This window comes from Athene cunicularia (genome assembly GCF_003259725.1).
Source record: "Athene cunicularia isolate RWA chromosome 10 unlocalized genomic scaffold, athCun1 chr10_part1, whole genome shotgun sequence".
In the NCBI taxonomy this organism is placed as follows: domain Eukaryota; kingdom Metazoa; phylum Chordata; class Aves; order Strigiformes; family Strigidae; genus Athene; species Athene cunicularia.
This window is the reverse complement of record NW_020799112.1, coordinates 4357617-4374236: the sequence shown is the minus strand read 5'-3', so window position 1 is coordinate 4374236 and position 16620 is coordinate 4357617. Positions and strand designations below refer to the sequence as shown.

The 16620-nt window shown below is 39.0% G+C and overlaps 1 protein-coding gene across 2 annotated transcripts in view; it reads left to right on the top strand.

Moving 5' to 3' along the window:
* TPM1 (tropomyosin 1) overlaps positions 1-16220 on the top strand; it is an 18699-nt gene extending 2479 nt beyond the window's left edge. The window contains exons 2-9 of one of the 2 annotated variants that reach the window (XM_026856221.1): positions 3588-3721; positions 4970-5087; positions 5540-5610; positions 6428-6503; positions 7032-7094; positions 7339-7408; positions 8679-8757; positions 10197-10411. In XM_026856221.1, coding sequence (XP_026712022.1) covers positions 4974-5087; positions 5540-5610; positions 6428-6503; positions 7032-7094; positions 7339-7408; positions 8679-8757; positions 10197-10200 — 477 coding nt within the window. In that variant the 5' untranslated portion in view covers positions 3588-3721; positions 4970-4973 and the 3' untranslated portion in view covers positions 10201-10411. Of the gene's footprint in view, positions 1-3587; positions 3722-4969; positions 5088-5539; positions 5611-6427; positions 6504-7031; positions 7095-7338; positions 7409-8678; positions 8758-10196; positions 10412-15275 lie in introns of those variants that run through there. The other variant, XM_026856222.1, reaches the window with a different exon arrangement.
* Positions 16221-16620: the final 400 nt, after the last annotated feature.

Below are 16620 nucleotides of genomic sequence, written 5' to 3'. Positions count from 1 at the left end.
GCAGACGGAGCCGCGGTGCCGGAGTGGAGAGCACCGGGTCTGCTGGCAACACCAAAACGCTGAGTTGGAATGAGGTTGAACTTAAGCGAGATGTCTGAGATTGAGTGCTTTGTATTTGGTTCTGAACAAGCTTTTACGATTTTTTTTAATTTTTTTTTTTTTTTTTTTTTTGCAAGTGCCAGTTGTCTGCTTATCCCATCCTAACGAGTTGAGCGATGGGAAGTCGGTATGCCGACAGTTACACACTTGGGACTGAACCTGAGATGGCCACGTCCAAGTACTTGCCCACAGTACCTGAAAACACCAGGACGGTGTGATCATGGGGCTCCATCTGTAGTGTGTTCAGCTAGCCAAAACACCTAGCTAAGATAGGAAAGGAACGGTAGGCATGGTCTTAGGCAGAGACAAGGTCAGGTGCGAGCAGCACAGACTCTCGTAGCAGAGAGATGGAGTTATGGATGGCAGTTACAGCAAAAAACTGATAGGGCTGTTGTTTGCCTTGCCACGGACCTTGGGGAATTTTAGCAGCTGTAACGTGATGTTTCCTGCTATAAAACATACGGTGTCCTTTGCAGCAGTTCCAGTGTCTTCCCTGGTCACATAAGTGATGCACAATAACAAATTTCTTATTTACATAGTTTATTGCTATAGAAAAAGTGGTGATTATTGGATTTCCTTATAATATGGGGCTTTCTGCATATTCTGGGCATCAAGTTCAAAGGAAGAACCTTTTGATTTCTTGCAGGTGTTCTTCCCAAGGAGCAAAAACGTGTTTCCTTACACTTGTGTAACTGCTGCATTCTTCCAAACTGGTTCACGTATCCATTTTTTTTAGTGAGGGGTCATGTCACAGTTATTAACTTGTTTCGTAAGGGTTTCTGTCTTTAAAAAAACTGTACTTGCTTTCTAAGCTTTGTGGAGTAAAGGACACCAATTTTCCTACTTTCAGTAACATGTCTTGTTCTAAACAACGTACTAAAGGATTCCCATTAAAATGGAAAGCTTTGCAGTTACCTTTTGAGCAGAAGGAATAGTGTTGGAGGAATCTTCCAGTTAGAGCTCAGCCACACTGCTATAATGCTCAGGATCCAAAAGGTTAATGTTTGTCTCTTCCCTGAAGTTGGTTTATGTAGATGATGCAGAATTCTGCAGAGTACATTTACATGGTATTTAAGTTTTTGTTTGGAGGGGTCCGTGCTGGGATGAATAAAGGCAGAAAACCGAAATCACAGGCACACGTAGCCCTGTGCCTCTTCTGTAATGCTAGCTGTGTATGGATTTTTTAATTGTTGCAGCTATATTTCTGCATGCTTGAGGAGGCAGGCTTTGAGAACACTGCAGCAAGCAAGCAAGCGGAGGTGTGAATCTGACCCTTCCCTTAGTGTAATGCCTTACATGTATAGCATGTGACTAGCTAGGGTTGTTTTGTTTTCTTCTTCCTGTGCAAGGTACAGATAGGCAGACAGTGAAAAAGCTCAAGCTGTGGCCAAAACATATCACAGCTTACAGCTTTTGATTGTTAAACCAGATTGTTAAAAGTTTCAAAACTCTGACTAGCAGCTGTTGCCTTAAAAAGAATCTCTTCTGTTTTGAGCACACGCACCTCAAGGAGCTGTTGGTAATCACATTTTCAGAATGCATTTTTCTTCCTTCTTCTGGAAACCAGAATCTCTTACAACGGTAATGATTAACACCAGACGGTAACTTATCCATGTCATTGCTCATTGTAAAAATATGTGGTGTATAAGTGCTATGGCAAAAATGCAGAAGGTTATGTTTGTCTGTTAGCTGTGGGAGTGCCCCTTAATGTCACTGGGGTTTTTTCCTTCCTTACCATATAAGGAGAGAAGTCCTGCTCCGCAGAAGAATAACTTGGGCCATATAAGGCTGGTTGGTAAACCCTTACTGAGTTACTGGAGCAGGAAGTGAAAACTTGAACTTTAGTCACCCTGTGTTTTCTAAGCATATTGTATGCTTTTATCATGATGAGGAGTCTTGACATGATAATGATTAACCTGTAACATTACATATTTCCTAAGGGTTACATTTATGAAAGGTATTTTCTTACTCAAATCAGAATGTTCAACTTCTTACTGTTTAAAGCCAACAGTCTGAAAATTTGGAGTATGATTTAGAGTACTACTGTTTGACATAGCTAAAGATTTTATATTTGGGTTAATGTGGATGAAGTCTCTTCTACTCCTGGTTCTACATGTTCACTGACAGTACTCATTAATGTTCAAATATATATTTTCTTTCCTGTTCATGTGTTACTTCCAATCATTCTAGTGGGGCAGTGTTACTGTTATGTCAAAGGCTGTTTTACTTGTCTGGTGTGTTAGTTATTCTTACTTGTGCTATTTACAACAAAATTTTAGCTGTGGTCAACTGTATCCAGCTGTGGCCAAGTGTATCCAGCTGCCTTTGGTTATTAAAAGCAACAGATAACAGTTTCTTAAATTTTTAATCAAAGAAAAAGTACCAAACTGATACATTTGGTATCAGTTTCTTTTCCTAGAGGGTTGTTTGTGTCCCCTCCCCCGCAACTAGACACCCTAGGAAATTCAGATGTGTACTTCCTCATATATAGCAAGATTGCTTTCACTACTAATTAAGTGTAATTCTTGGAAGTAATTAACTTTTTAGAATAATGACCTTTTAAAATATATTTTGTGCTTAATAACCTTTGAAAGAAATAAAGTTTAGTAATGAGGCCACTACAAGAAGTCTGTTATAGAACTTAGTCTGCAACTTAAGCAAGTGTAGATTTGAGAATGTCAGAAGTAAAGACTTGTAATGACAAGAGGCAGATAAATTGCAAGTGCTATATGGAACATTAAGTGAACAGGTAATGCAAGAGGCAAATCTAGGCGAAGTTTAAGAATGACAGTATGGGGTGGGGGGGAAAAAGATGTTTTAAGTGATTGTTGCCTGTACCAGGGCCCTTCTGAGATGTAGTGTCTGCTGGTGCCTTCTTTGTCAGCTCTTGCATAGCTTGCCTGTAAACAAAACTTGTGGGTATTCGGGCATTTCTTAAATGTTTTCATGCTCTCTCTGTGTCAGCTGTCTCATTGCAAATGCTGATCTAGGTGTATTTTTGCATGTTTACACTGAACCCTTCTTATGGAACTCAGGAAAATATTGGGACAATTATTATCAAAGTATGGCAAAAGGTCATAAAGAAAGGATTTGGGATAACATAAAAGATTTAGGTAATTGGTTTCTGTTGATTTGGTTTAAAAAAATAGAGGGGGGGATGACTGTAATTAGTTAATCTCTGCAAATACAATAACAGAAAATATATAAGGAACAATGCATAATTCTTCCAGTGCAGTTCTTTCTAGTACAAATTGTACAGTCCTTAATGTGCTCCATTTAAAGGAAGGATTAATCACTTTTTCCTCCGTTAAGCAATAACTTCACAATTCAATGAGGGCATGTACATCTCTGTGTATGGGCTTTTTAGTGGAGGAAGTCAGAATTTACTGAAGTGCTGTTAAAAGGCGCTAGCAGGTACCCGGGATCATTTTTTACGAGGGGTGATGTGTGCGTTATTATGAACTAATTTCTGTTCTTCCTGTGCTTAGGCTGAGAGTGAAGTAGCTTCTCTGAACAGACGCATCCAGCTGGTTGAGGAAGAGTTGGATCGGGCTCAGGAGCGTTTGGCTACTGCCCTTCAGAAGCTGGAGGAGGCAGAGAAGGCTGCAGATGAGAGTGAAAGGTGGGTGGGGCCACTCTTGAATGGATCATTACCCTTATGACAAAGATGATAATTGTCAGGGTGTGGGTTAGGGAAATAAATTAAACCACTCCTATGTCTCTGAACATGTGTAATCCACTCTTCCTTTGCCTACATGGACTTCAGTTACAGCTTGTCTGTAGGGATGTCCAAAATGTGTAGGCTTGAATTCTTTTTCATGTCTCAGTTATAAAGATAAGATTTAAGTGGGGTAGGGCTTCTGATGTATCATGCCACATCCTGGGAAAACTGCTTGGCCCAGCCCAGACTTCCCTATTTGGATGGCCACTTTTTGAGGGTGATGCCTACTCGTGTGTTGTCGGGTGATTCTTGATTTCATTGTGGGTAGAAAATCTTACCTGGAGAACAGCAAAGTGCTGGAAGAGGCTTTGGTTCTCTTGTCGAGACTGGTACATGAAGGTGAGCAAAAGAGAGAGAGCATGATAAATTCTGTCAGATTTAGGCTGGGATTTCCATAAGTGCTTAATGTAAGTTAGGAACTCAAGACTTGTGGCTTTGGAAGATCTTCTGTTTTGCTTCTACAAATTGTATTTTATATCTTGATAGTACCTTTTGCTGGGAAAGAATCCTATGTATTCTGCCTGTGTGTTTCTACCTCACTAATGATCCAGCCTGTTGAAAAGCACCTGGAACTCACAATGCATTGTGAAATCGTTAAGAGAATTTGTGTCAAACAGGCATGAAAGAGGCAATATGTAATGTTTCCTGTTATGAAAGAGTTAAATTTTGCTTGTGCAGAGCACAGAGGCCTTCAGTGCTGTAGGGTTCTGACATGGCAAAACTCATGGGACTCTTTGGCCCATAAATACAATGCCTGTCAGTCCTGTAGGGGTTGTAACATGCTGTTTCATAAAGAGTGTAAAAGCACAGATGTCTTTAGTCATCTTATTAGGTCTTTAGAAGCAAGACCCTTTATTTACCTTTCTATAAGATCAGTTTTCCTTCCTTGAAAATGGGAAAGTGTACAGTTGAACTGTGGTAAGAGCTAAACAAATTAAATTTTTTTTTCTTCTTAAGACATGCTTCTTTCCTTTGAACTCCTGAAGTGTGAATGCACAGGACTAAGATACATGGTGTGAAGAATCAAGTATCTGACAAGCTTTGTTCACCTTAATACACCTATCTGAAAGTCACACTCCGGTAGTAGTAGAGATGGAAATAAACTGGCAAGCCCTTAACCTTGCATTTCCTGTTCTTCATGTCTTTCAGAGGAATGAAGGTCATTGAAAATAGAGCCCAGAAGGATGAAGAGAAGATGGAAATCCAAGAGATCCAGCTTAAAGAAGCTAAGCACATTGCTGAAGAGGCTGACCGCAAGTATGAAGAGGTCAGTTCTTGAGTGCAGCTTATCTGTTTCTAAGGCCCTTTAGGCTGTGCCTGTAATTATTAATTATTTTAATTTTTTTTTCCCCTTTTACCTTTTAAGTTCAAAAGATCACAAACGCCTCTCTTTGCAGCTGTGCAAATTAAAATGGGCACTTGGATACCTCAGGGGACAAGGTGGCAGATCTGTGCTCAGATCTTTGCAGTAAAATGGTTGAGAGTATTCCCTGGTCTCAGGGAGAAAAATATTTTTAAGTTGTCTTTTGGTGAATGAAAGGGAGGTCTTGAAGAATGTCAGATAGCAAAGACTCGAATAATGAAGATGTAGCACAATCAAAACTGATGTGCTGACCACAAGATGGACAGGCCCAACTTCCAGTTTTGTAGGTTCTAGAAACAGGTTATGTGTGCTGCAGTAACATAACGTCCCTAACTGTCACTTGCCTTTTCTCGTAGGTGGCTCGTAAGCTTGTGATCATTGAGAGTGACCTGGAGCGGGCTGAGGAACGTGCTGAACTATCAGAAAGGTAAGTGCTGAACTGCCCCAAGATGTGTGTGAGGTGCTACAAGACAACTGTAACAGCATGAAACATTGGCAGTACACTGTGTGTTCAGCTCAAAGCTATGTTTTGCTCCTTTACTCTAATGGTTGAAATAAATGGTCAGTGCCAAAGTAAATGTGTTCATATGTGTGTGCGCGTGTGTTTTGTCACTGCATGCTGTACCTGCACACTGATTTTGTGAATGGCTTTTGTGCATTTCATGTGTTCACTAACAGCCAAGTCCGACAGCTGGAAGAACAGTTAAGAATAATGGATCAAACCTTGAAAGCATTAATGGCTGCAGAGGATAAGGTACTGATACTAATAAACAGTTTTTAGGTTTAACTGCAACCCAAGTCTTTCAGCTTCCATAGACAGTTAGCTCACTCAGTAACAAATAAGTACTCGCTATGCTCTTTATTCTCTTTGCATCTTGCTTTGGTGGTTTTCTTTGGTCTCTTTTTTTGTTTATTTGCTCATTTTTACCTTTAAAACTGATCTCTTGTGCAGCCAAAAAGAAGCTGAACTGTCTCACGTGTAAAGGCTATGTCAATATTTCTGTGTAAGCCAAGGGCTGTAGATAATTTCTGTGTGGTCGTTGTCTTAATGTGCACTTGAAATGGAATTTGGCATTGTAAAGAGTTGCTTTCAATCTCTGATGGATTCAGCTGCTTTTGAGGCTGTTCTTTTGCTCTGTAATTGTTTTCATTTTTCTCTATCTTTTCCCCCTATTTTCTCCTGTTTCTTTTGCTTGACTGAATCTTCCATCCGCCCCTTTCCTGCCTTCCTTCCGAAATAACAGCAAATGTGCTGAGCTTGAAGAGGAGTTGAAAACTGTGACCAACAACCTGAAGTCGCTGGAGGCTCAGGCTGAGAAGGTAGGCTAGAGACTTATGTGAGAATGTGTCCCTTATATTGTCATCTGGATTGGCCTGTGGGGTTTTCTTTATATGCAGCATTTCAGCAAGGCCTTTGTCTGTAGAAGCATTTGGGCTTACTACTCAATTCGTATTTGGCTCTTACCATTATCTAGCATTCCTTCTAGTTCCAAATAGGTCAGTGTGATTTGACCACATGTTCTGTTAAGTAGTCTGACAGGATTAAATATTATTTATAGAATGTTCCTCAAAATGGCACTTGTGTGCTAACATTAAATTTCTCCAAATGCTGCTCCTCTTTAAAACTGTAGTACCGATTTCTACTCAAACTTTCTAGTGTATAGCACTGGAATGTAACTCAAGGGCAATTTGGCTCTAGTAATAAAATGCGTATTACCACAGTCTGGTAAGTGAAATTAGTTATACACATTATACGGTTGATCTATTAGAAGAGAATCTTAAATGTGATACTTTTTGGTATATTTAGAACACCTGGTCTAATAACAGTGATCCTCTTTCTAATTACAGTACTCGCAGAAAGAAGACAAATATGAAGAAGAGATTAAAGTCCTGACTGACAAACTGAAGGAGGTAAAACTAGAGCTGTTCTTTACAACAGATCTTCTAATGCAACTTTGATTCTTTGCATATAAACACTATTTTGAGGCTTTAAGGATGAACATGTCACATTGGAGAGAGTTTAGTGTTAAATGTCTCTCTTAAAAATTAGTATTGCTTTATTACTTGTCTCCTCTCATTGTACTTTTTTCCTCATTTGAATTGTTGCTCCTCTATTCATAAGTACTGAATTAATCTGTATTTCTCTTGACTTCAGGCTGAGACCCGTGCTGAATTTGCTGAGAGGTCAGTAACCAAGCTGGAGAAGAGCATTGATGACCTAGAAGGTATGGGGCTTTGTTTTTCTCACTTACTACAGAAATACAGATCTCTTATTCTCCTGTTGGTTTTTTTAGTACCCAATTCTACTCACCTACCTTGTCCTGCTTATATATAAATGAGTCTGTCTAAAGAGTAAAATAGGTTAAATGGTTTCTGATTTAAATGTATTGATAACTTAAATGCTTCAGTTGAACGGTGTTTTGCTCTTGCCTGTTTCTTTTTCTCTTAAGTTCTCAAGACTCCTTTTTTTTTTTTTTACTTTATACTCTTCTACTTGGAGGTATGTAAATATAAAGAGTAAATTATTAGGTGATAAGTATGATTGTTATGTTACTGAAAAGCTGATGAAGAGCCCTGTCATGTTTGTAATAATTAGGAATGTAGCAAGCTAACCTAATGTATTACTGCTAGAAGTGTGGGTCAGGGCAGGCATTTTGTGTCATGGAGCAGATGCTATTTTTCAGTAAAGCTAATGGCTTGCATACATAATCAGAAGGACAGCTTATTAAACTTCAAAGAGTTTGTTTTAAGGTATTGATAAATCTTTCCAGGACTGCAGTAGGAAAGTAGAATGTGCTTTCTCCCTCCAGAGACAACAATTCAGTAGTGCTTTGTAATTAAAAGTTATACGGAGCTTAGTATTCAGATGTGTTACACTGTCTGGGATTTTAAGAAGCTTGATTGCTTGGCATGGCAGGCTGACTTCTGCATAAAGAGTATCAAATATCTAGGTAACTGCTGAAAATTTATGATCACTGGCTCAGGAAGCAGAGAAGAAAGATAAATGTTCAGAAGGAACAAAAATCGCTGTAAAAAACATGAGTTTATGACATCACACAAACCAGAGTGGCTTTAAAAAAAAAAGAAAAAAGTGGTAGAAAATAAATGGTAACATCCTCCTTGAGACCCATTTTTGGATCTTTTCTCCCTAGCTCCTCTGGTTCTCCTAAAACAAAAATCCAGGCAGTGAAACATGGATTTTGCTTCCCTTGTACACTTTCTTTCCTTCATTTTCTCTTATCTCACAGGTTGCCCCACTGGCAGTGCAGTTAATGAACTTGTCACATAAAACTATTCACTGTTGATTTTTTTTGTTGTTGTTATTCTCCTCTAATTTTGTAATTTTTGTTTTGTCTGTCACAACACCTCTTTCCGTGCACTCTTCCCCTTTCCTTTGGCTTCTGGATGGTATCCCATGCCACCACCTTCACATTCCATCCTGTGATCACGCTCCATTTCCTTGCACACCTCTGCCTTCCCTTGGGGGAATGTTAGATGAGCTATATGCTCAGAAACTGAAGTACAAAGCCATCAGTGAGGAGCTGGACCACGCTCTCAACGATATGACTTCCATGTAAATGTCTTCCCAGCTTGTGCCTGCACCTGCTTCCCTGCCCTCATTGATTTGCGCGGTTCCGGCCTTGTGAAATTACACTCCCTCTGTAGCGGGAGACGCATTCCTTTAGCGAGACTAGGTGTACAAAATACCATGAACAATTTCTTTACCGTGGCAGAGTGTGGGTGAGTGTTGTGCCTAGCCTGGTAAATACTCATGGTGATTTTGTAAGCTCTCTAATAAGCCCGTGTTTATTCTTTCATTCTGCATCTGCAGTCCTTGTGTCTTGTGGCTACCCTTTGTTTTTAGCTCTGTGTTTATCCTTTCAGTTCACCTCTGTTCAAGCATTGTCTACCAGGCCTATCATGTTCAGTTTCCCAAAGAAAATTGCCTCAGTGCGTGTTGCATTCAGAGTGTATTCTGCTGGCACAGTTTTTCTCAGGCAAAGTCCCTACAAAAGTTTCAGAGAAATTTAGATTTAACTGTTTTCTCTATTAATGACAGTGGAAAGTGTTTATCTAAATTTCCTTAACTGCTTTGAAAAATTTTATCACTAAATTGTGAGTGTGGAAATAGAAGTAAAATTCTTTGTCATTTAAACCCATAAAAGTGCAATTGAATTGTAGGTTACTTCTGCATATTTGTGGAGAATAATAGTAATTTAATTTGCATATACCAAAAATGTGGTAATATCAACTTTAGTCACAAGGAGAAAAATAATGCAATGTATTAGGCAGCAGGAATTCAGGAGAGTGAACAGTTGTAAGGTGTGACTATAGTCCTTGCAGTGTTTGATACAAACTGACGATGCTTCCATCAACCTAAAAGTCTGAACAGAGGTCAACTATGCTAAATCCACCTTCCCATGCTCATATGTTTCATTTGCATGAACCCTGCATGGTTGGCATGGGAAAGGGGAAGGGTTGTGACTCTCAGGTGCTTGTGAGGTGCAGTGTTTAGTCCCAGCATTTCCTTTTGGAAGCTGGAATGCTAGCAAGGCATAAGCTTTGCTCAGAGCTTGAAATGGTTTTGCATGCACCCATATTTTAAATGTTTTTTCCTTGGCTTTTTTTTCAGCCCTTATCTGTTCATTCCCCCCTCTCTCTCCCAACTTTTTAGTAGGGTCTAATGCTTTGATACTTTTTTTCTAATTCCCCACCCCTCCCTGGCTTTTGCTCAGTGGCTTATCAAGCAAATTGATTTATTTTCTCCTTCTCTGTGTAGAGATTACAATATTTCTTCAACTGGGGATATTCCTAAATGAAAAACAGGCTTTAAAATTCACTCTACTGGTACATGAGGACATTACTGGAGCATTCCAGTCCCAGCATGGTGTGCTGTTTCTCCAGTAATCATCTTGGCATGCTCGGCTCTGCTGTGCTCTTGCTTCTTTTTTTGGAAGTCTTTACTGCATCTTTTTTATTTCCTACCTTATCTCACTTTTTCTTTTCATGCAGATAATTTTCTTTGCTTCACTTCTCCAAAGACATCTTCATCGGGTTGGATAAAACATCTTTCCAAACTTTGGATGTTTCATGGGTTCATTGTCCTGTCTTCTAGCTTAGCTGACTCTGTTCCTCTAGCACCTGTCTCAGAACATGCTCTGTTTGTGCTCTGCTGTACAGAAACTCTACATCTCTCAATGTAAAATAAACATCCCAGCTGTATCCCTTTTGCTATTCCCTTGCCTTTATTTATTTAAGTAACTATTTCAGTTATTAATAAAAATTGCTTTTTTTGCCGTTAGGGATTTAAATTTTTTTGGTGTTTCCTTTTTTTTTTCTTTTTTTTTCTTTTTTTTTTTTAATCTGCAAACACTTTTGCCTGAATGTTGAAAATGCGAAACCAGCGATTCCAGTCTATAGGATGAGAATACTACTCTTGGTATTTTGAGGTCAAAACTTGATCTTGGTCTTTCTCAATCTGATGCAGATAAAATGACAAATAGATGGAATGGGAATTTTTTGAGTTGTTATTGTTAGGCCAAAATCTGCAAGGACACTACTTCCTTGGGGTCACTTGGTCATGGGAGCATGGCTGAGAGAGCAGTTAAGTCCTTGACACCAGTTTTTTCACTTCAAAGTCTGAAATTTTATCCTAGCTTGATGCTGAAGACTTCCTGTTTTTATATAAGTGTTTGTTAACTTAAATATTTGAGACAGATTTAAAAGGGCAATATTAAAAACTTTCAGTTCCTTTTTTCACCCAAAAAATACTCTTTTAAATGTCTTTCACAAAAGTTTCCCCTCTTTCACACCTCAATTATTCAGCAAAGATGTTGCTTGCTAACTTTTTTTTTTGTTACAATATGATTCTCTTGAGTGGCATGATAGGATTGGAAGTTCAGCAGGGAGATTTCAGTAGCTTTTCACTTTTGTGCTTAGCTCAGACTTGTGAGTTTGAATTGCAGACTCATGAGAAATGTTTCAGAACTAGATTAGGGAAACTAATTACAATAATAACAAAATGGTTTTGTTGCAAAGTGAAACATACAGATTTCAGGTTTGAGACCCTAAACACTGGCTTTCAGCTGATTGGCAGTGCCTAATTAAGGATGAAGCATTACATACTGACACCTTGCTTTTTGGTACTGTTATTTGCAATTTGCAAGAGTTTATTGCATTATTTTAACTTAATTTTCTTCACAATAAAAGAATTTATTTTCCAGTTCACACTGAAGTGAATCAGTTTAGACGGGACTGATTTCTGATTATTCCTGTCTCTATTGCTCAAGTTCCTAAGTCACCACAGCTGAATAAACTCATCATAGCATTGCTGGATTTTAGTTTTTTAGCTTATAGAGTAATGTAAATGTGGCTTTCTTGTTCAAGATTATTCAGCAGGGCAGTCTGTGCTAGACTTTCTCCCATTCCCCAAACCTGTTTTCCAAATAAGGCTTGCAAATGAATGCATCATCCTGCCCTCTCCCATCCTTAGAAAACTTGGTCTCATCCCAGTTTTCTATCCCATGACACATGTCCTGCTGTTGCTGGCTATGGGGAGGAGCCCAAGTATAGGATATGTATCAGCAGTCACTGGTAGTCCAGATAATAAAGTTTGATAACTTACTATTCATCGGTTGCAGTACAGTAGGTGGGTTTATACAGGGTGTATTGCAACTGAGAAGTAAAATGTATAGTGTGAAGGTTCACCAGGTATAATGGGATGAGCATTTGTAAAATGACTGAAGCTAAACTCACAAATGCACAAGTTATGGGGAATATGGTCAGCTGTCACTTGTCGATTGAGCCAGAGTAGCTTATGTTACAGCAACTCTAGCCCCTTAATTTTTTTTTTTTGGTTTATCATGTCAGCAGAGTGTTTTTTCCCCTCTCATTCTTTGCAATACTGTTGTTTAAGATAAGTAAAAAAAAGCAAATTCTTAATGTAGGAACCTGGTAATTTTTAACACTGTAATTCTGAACATCAGTATTTAAATCTTCCTTTTTCCTTCAAACACATAATCAGCTCTCTGCACTGTAGGGTGATGAATTGCTAGCTAGACTACTGGAAATGAGCAGTGCAGTGCAGATACCCATGTAGCTGCATACGGAATTCCTAGCTGGCCCTGCTGCACTGATCTTGACTCCATGGAGCTGTTGTGATTTCAGCACTCCCATCACTGTCAGACCTGACCTGTGCATGATGTTGTACATCCCACAAAGTCTGGCCATGTGTAGCTAGTCATGTACGTGGGACTTGTTGACAGGAGTGCAAGGCTGGCTTTGAGGTCTCATTTGCCTGGACTCTCTGCTGCACTGAGGCTGAGCTTTACTGGCCTGCACCAGAGTTTGAACTCTTTGCTTGGCCTAAGGTGGCTGCCTACAGAGCCAGCCCTTGGCTCTACCTCTGTGGTAATTCACAACCTACACAGACTGCCGGTGGGTAATTAAGGGCTGACTGTACACTTGGTAAATGCTTTCCATGCTTCACCTCATGCTTAGTCTCATTTTGAATGTTGAGAAATACTGTAAAACTCTACCTCAATTAAAGAGAGGAGTTTTCTGTGATGAAGGTAAGCATCAAGTTCTTAGTTCAAATTATGTTGTCATGTTTGAATAACAACTAAATGTACTTTACCAGTCAAAGTGAAATCTTAGTTGCTCTGAGGTTTTGATGTTTTTTCCACATATATGTGGCATTACCCTGATAAGAGAGACAACACCCAGTTGTTACTGGTCCAGGATCAGAGCTCTGAAATGTGCACTGTTTTTACTGACCTTGCCTGTTGGAGTTTGGGCTGGGGAGGAAGCTTCACAAATATGTCCTACAGACCAGCTCACTGCACAGCTTTGACACTGCTGTGTCCAGAGCCTGCTGGGGAAGAGGATTTCTGTGGAAACTGTTAGGAAGCTTGTGGAAAAGAATCAGAAACAGTCATTTCCTGTAGGGAAATAATCTGAGATCAAGAGGTCAGGAGTGCAGTTTGAATCTAGACTACTGAGAAGAATATGGATAATTTGAGAAAATCAGACAGTCAAAAACCATAATGGAACATTCTTTCACTCTGCAGAGCTCTCCCTAAATGCACTGTCACAACATAGCTATGGCTGTTCTCTTTGAATGTGAACCATCCTGTTTGTTTGCTGTATTTGAGCAACACAGGTTTTCATGCTTCCATTTCATTTTCACTGAATGTTTGGGTTTGTTTTCTTACCATGTACAACTGGACAATTTAAATGTATCAAAGTGTGTTGATACTGGTAACACAAGTATGTTCCCTACCAAAAATACCATTTCAGCTGTCAGATTCCCCAGAAAAGAAGTACGGGCTGAAGTAACACCTAGTGCTAGCTGGCTACCAGCATGTCTCCTGCTGTTACTTACCCTGGTTGTGACACAGTTGCCTGCCTTTCCTCCACTGACAGATGAGGTTTCACCACATCTTAAATAGTTTACAGATGAAAATGGCACTCATACCACACACTGTACGTAAAGATTAAAGCAGGACTTGGTGGTTCTAGGAATATAGCTGCAGTTTTTCTATTTCTGTTCCCACTTACCTGTCTCAGCTGTTCCCCACAACAGAAATCTTAGCCAGTTCTTCAGAAGTTATAATAGGTGTTCCTTGGAGTAGCTATTTCATTACTAGAGTTCTAGAAAAAAAGGTAAAATGTTTCTCTGTGTGTTACTGAACTGTCTGTGGTGTGACCAGTTTCTTTATTAACTCTTACTTAACTGTTTTCTCTGTCTAATCTGTCTTCATTCTGCCTCTTTTTTCCCTTCTAACCTGCTTGCTGCCTGTACAGACCAACTCTACCAGCAACTTGAGCAAAACAGTCGCCTAACTAATGAACTAAAGCTGGCATTGAATGAGGATTAAACTTTAGTGTGGCTATATTGTTAACTTGTTTATAAACTGCTTCTTCCAAATTTCCTTAAGAATGAATCAGTAAATGTAGAAATAAGCAAGAAACGTAGATATTCATTCTTTCAGGCTGTTGATTCTGTGGAAAATTAATGGATTAAATTCTCAGTTTCTGTTGGGAAAAATATGAAAATGCTTCTGGGTGAGGCTTTTCATTATCTGTATGTACACCTGTTTTGGAGGAGCAGTAAGCTCTTTGGCTGTGCAGTAGCTCCTTTCCACTTCAGTAAATAGCTACAGCATTTAGCTAACAGTATCCAAAAAATAACAGCCTGTCTTGTAGAGAGACATCTGGTTTACCAGACATGAATTGGTCCTGAGGTTTTTAGTAGAACATGGATGAGACAAAAACGTTCACCAGGATTCAGATTTTTGTATTTCAAACCAGCATAAAGAATACTTACAGCTGTTTTGTTACCTGGAGACTTTAATGCAGTAATTTTGCATTGCTATGAATCGGGCTTGTATTTGACTTTACAAAATTAAAAACAAACAAAAAACCAAACTAGGAATGGGAGCTCCATCTGAAAATACCCGGTCAGTTTAAAGGTATGCTTGCGTTAGTATGAAGTTACTATTCCTGAATTCTGGTAGGATGCAGCTCTAGAACACTGTGCTCATTTATTGTATCAAATACGTGTGTTAAATGACTGTCCTATAAAAGTGTGCATGCAACATAAAGCTACTAACTTTGATTTTATTTTCTAGAAGAAATAAATTTCTTAAAAGTCACTTCACTGAAGACTAGATTAGTTTTACTTTTTTCTTTGCAAGTTCTGGATTACATGGGACTTAAAGTATTGATCTGCAAATAATTTCTTTAAAAAAAAAAAAAAAAAAAAAAAAAAAAGCCATTCACCATCCCCTATTCCTATAAGCAAAGAGCTTCCAGAACATGCAAGAATTGCATCTCTGTTGACAGTGCATTTTCTTAACACATGCAGCTGTAAACAGATCTAAACTTGCATTACTTGCAGTTTGTTTTATTAATTTGGAATTCTCTCTAGTTGTGTTGTAGATAGATATTCTAGTCGGTATTTATGAGCATGCACATTTCTTAACTTTCTAAACCCTCCAACTGAAATGATGATTGCATGTCTACATGTTCTGAGAATCCGTGCCTCCAAAGAACTGCTATTCATGTTTTAATTTTCTAATCCCACAACAGAGAAAGTGGCGCATGCCAAAGAAGAAAACCTTAGTATGCATCAGATGCTGGATCAAACTTTACTGGAGTTAAACAACATGTGAAAACCTTCTTAGCAGCAACCACATTATTTGTTTTATTATTTTTACACCTGCTTGCCGTGAAACCCCATAAACATGTCTTTATTTTAGTTTTACCACAGTCACAAGAACATCTGCTAAATTATCAGGCAGGGGTCAGGGAAGCACCAAAATGGGCAAGCCATATGCGGGTTAAGCTATATTACCTTATGGTTTTAACGTGCCATTTCCCAACAAAAATGTTACCTACACTTTGTAGAGAGTTCAGCAATTCAGTATGCTTAGTCTTTTGAAGAATCCTGGCTGTGGCAGAAAATGTCCCACCTCAAGTGCCAACTACAATTTTTAACAAGAAGAATGATTCATGTTCAAGAGATATCAGATGGAAATGGTGCTAATTTGAACAAAAGGTTCTACTGAAGTCTTTTGTTTGATATCAGACAAGTCAGGAGTTGTCCAGCACAGTAATTTATTTTTATCAGAATTTTCTTGTCCTGTGAGGATTTGGACTTTCTGTGCCTTCTAATTCAATACAATGAAGGTATGTAAGCAACAGAGAAAAGTGAAGGCTTCTGGAGGTCTTAAGTTGTGTTCTTGGAACTCAATACAGAAGTGTAGGTCAGCATTTCACCTCGACGATTCGTTCAATTGTATTTTTCATGTTGAAATGAAAGATCCAATAAATTCAGGAGAAAACATGAATTTGGAAGAGGTTGTTTAAAAATGTATTTTATTTGTGTGGATTTGGGGGAGGGGGAGGAATTTATAAACCGATATTCGCCTCACTTTTTTTCACACTTTCTTTGAGCAGTTTTAAAAGTATACCTGTATGTAAACATTGTATAATGATATGGAATAAAATGCACATTTTAGGACATTTTTTAAATTTTGCTCTCCTGTGATTTGTTTTTCATCACATTAGCTTCCTGTGTATCGGTGTGTACGATATGCATGTGTGCAGTGTCTCATTAGGACACACTGTTAGACGCTGGCTTTCAGTCCCTGCTGTGCTGTTGGGCTAATGTATAAAAATGCAGTGAAATGCAGTGGTTTGCACTGATGTGGAGCTGCAGCTGCTAAGAGGGGCCTTTGAGGGCTGTATTGCTGGAACCTGCCCCCATCACCTTGTCGTATTCCCAGATGGATGCAGAATGTAACTATCCTCTGATGGATGATGGAGCTCTCCAAAACTATACATTGTTGACCAAACCTGTTTTTAGTGAGATCCTTGCAGAACTCCCGTGGTCTTCTGTAGGAAATGAGCCCTAAAGGCCGTGCTCTTGGAA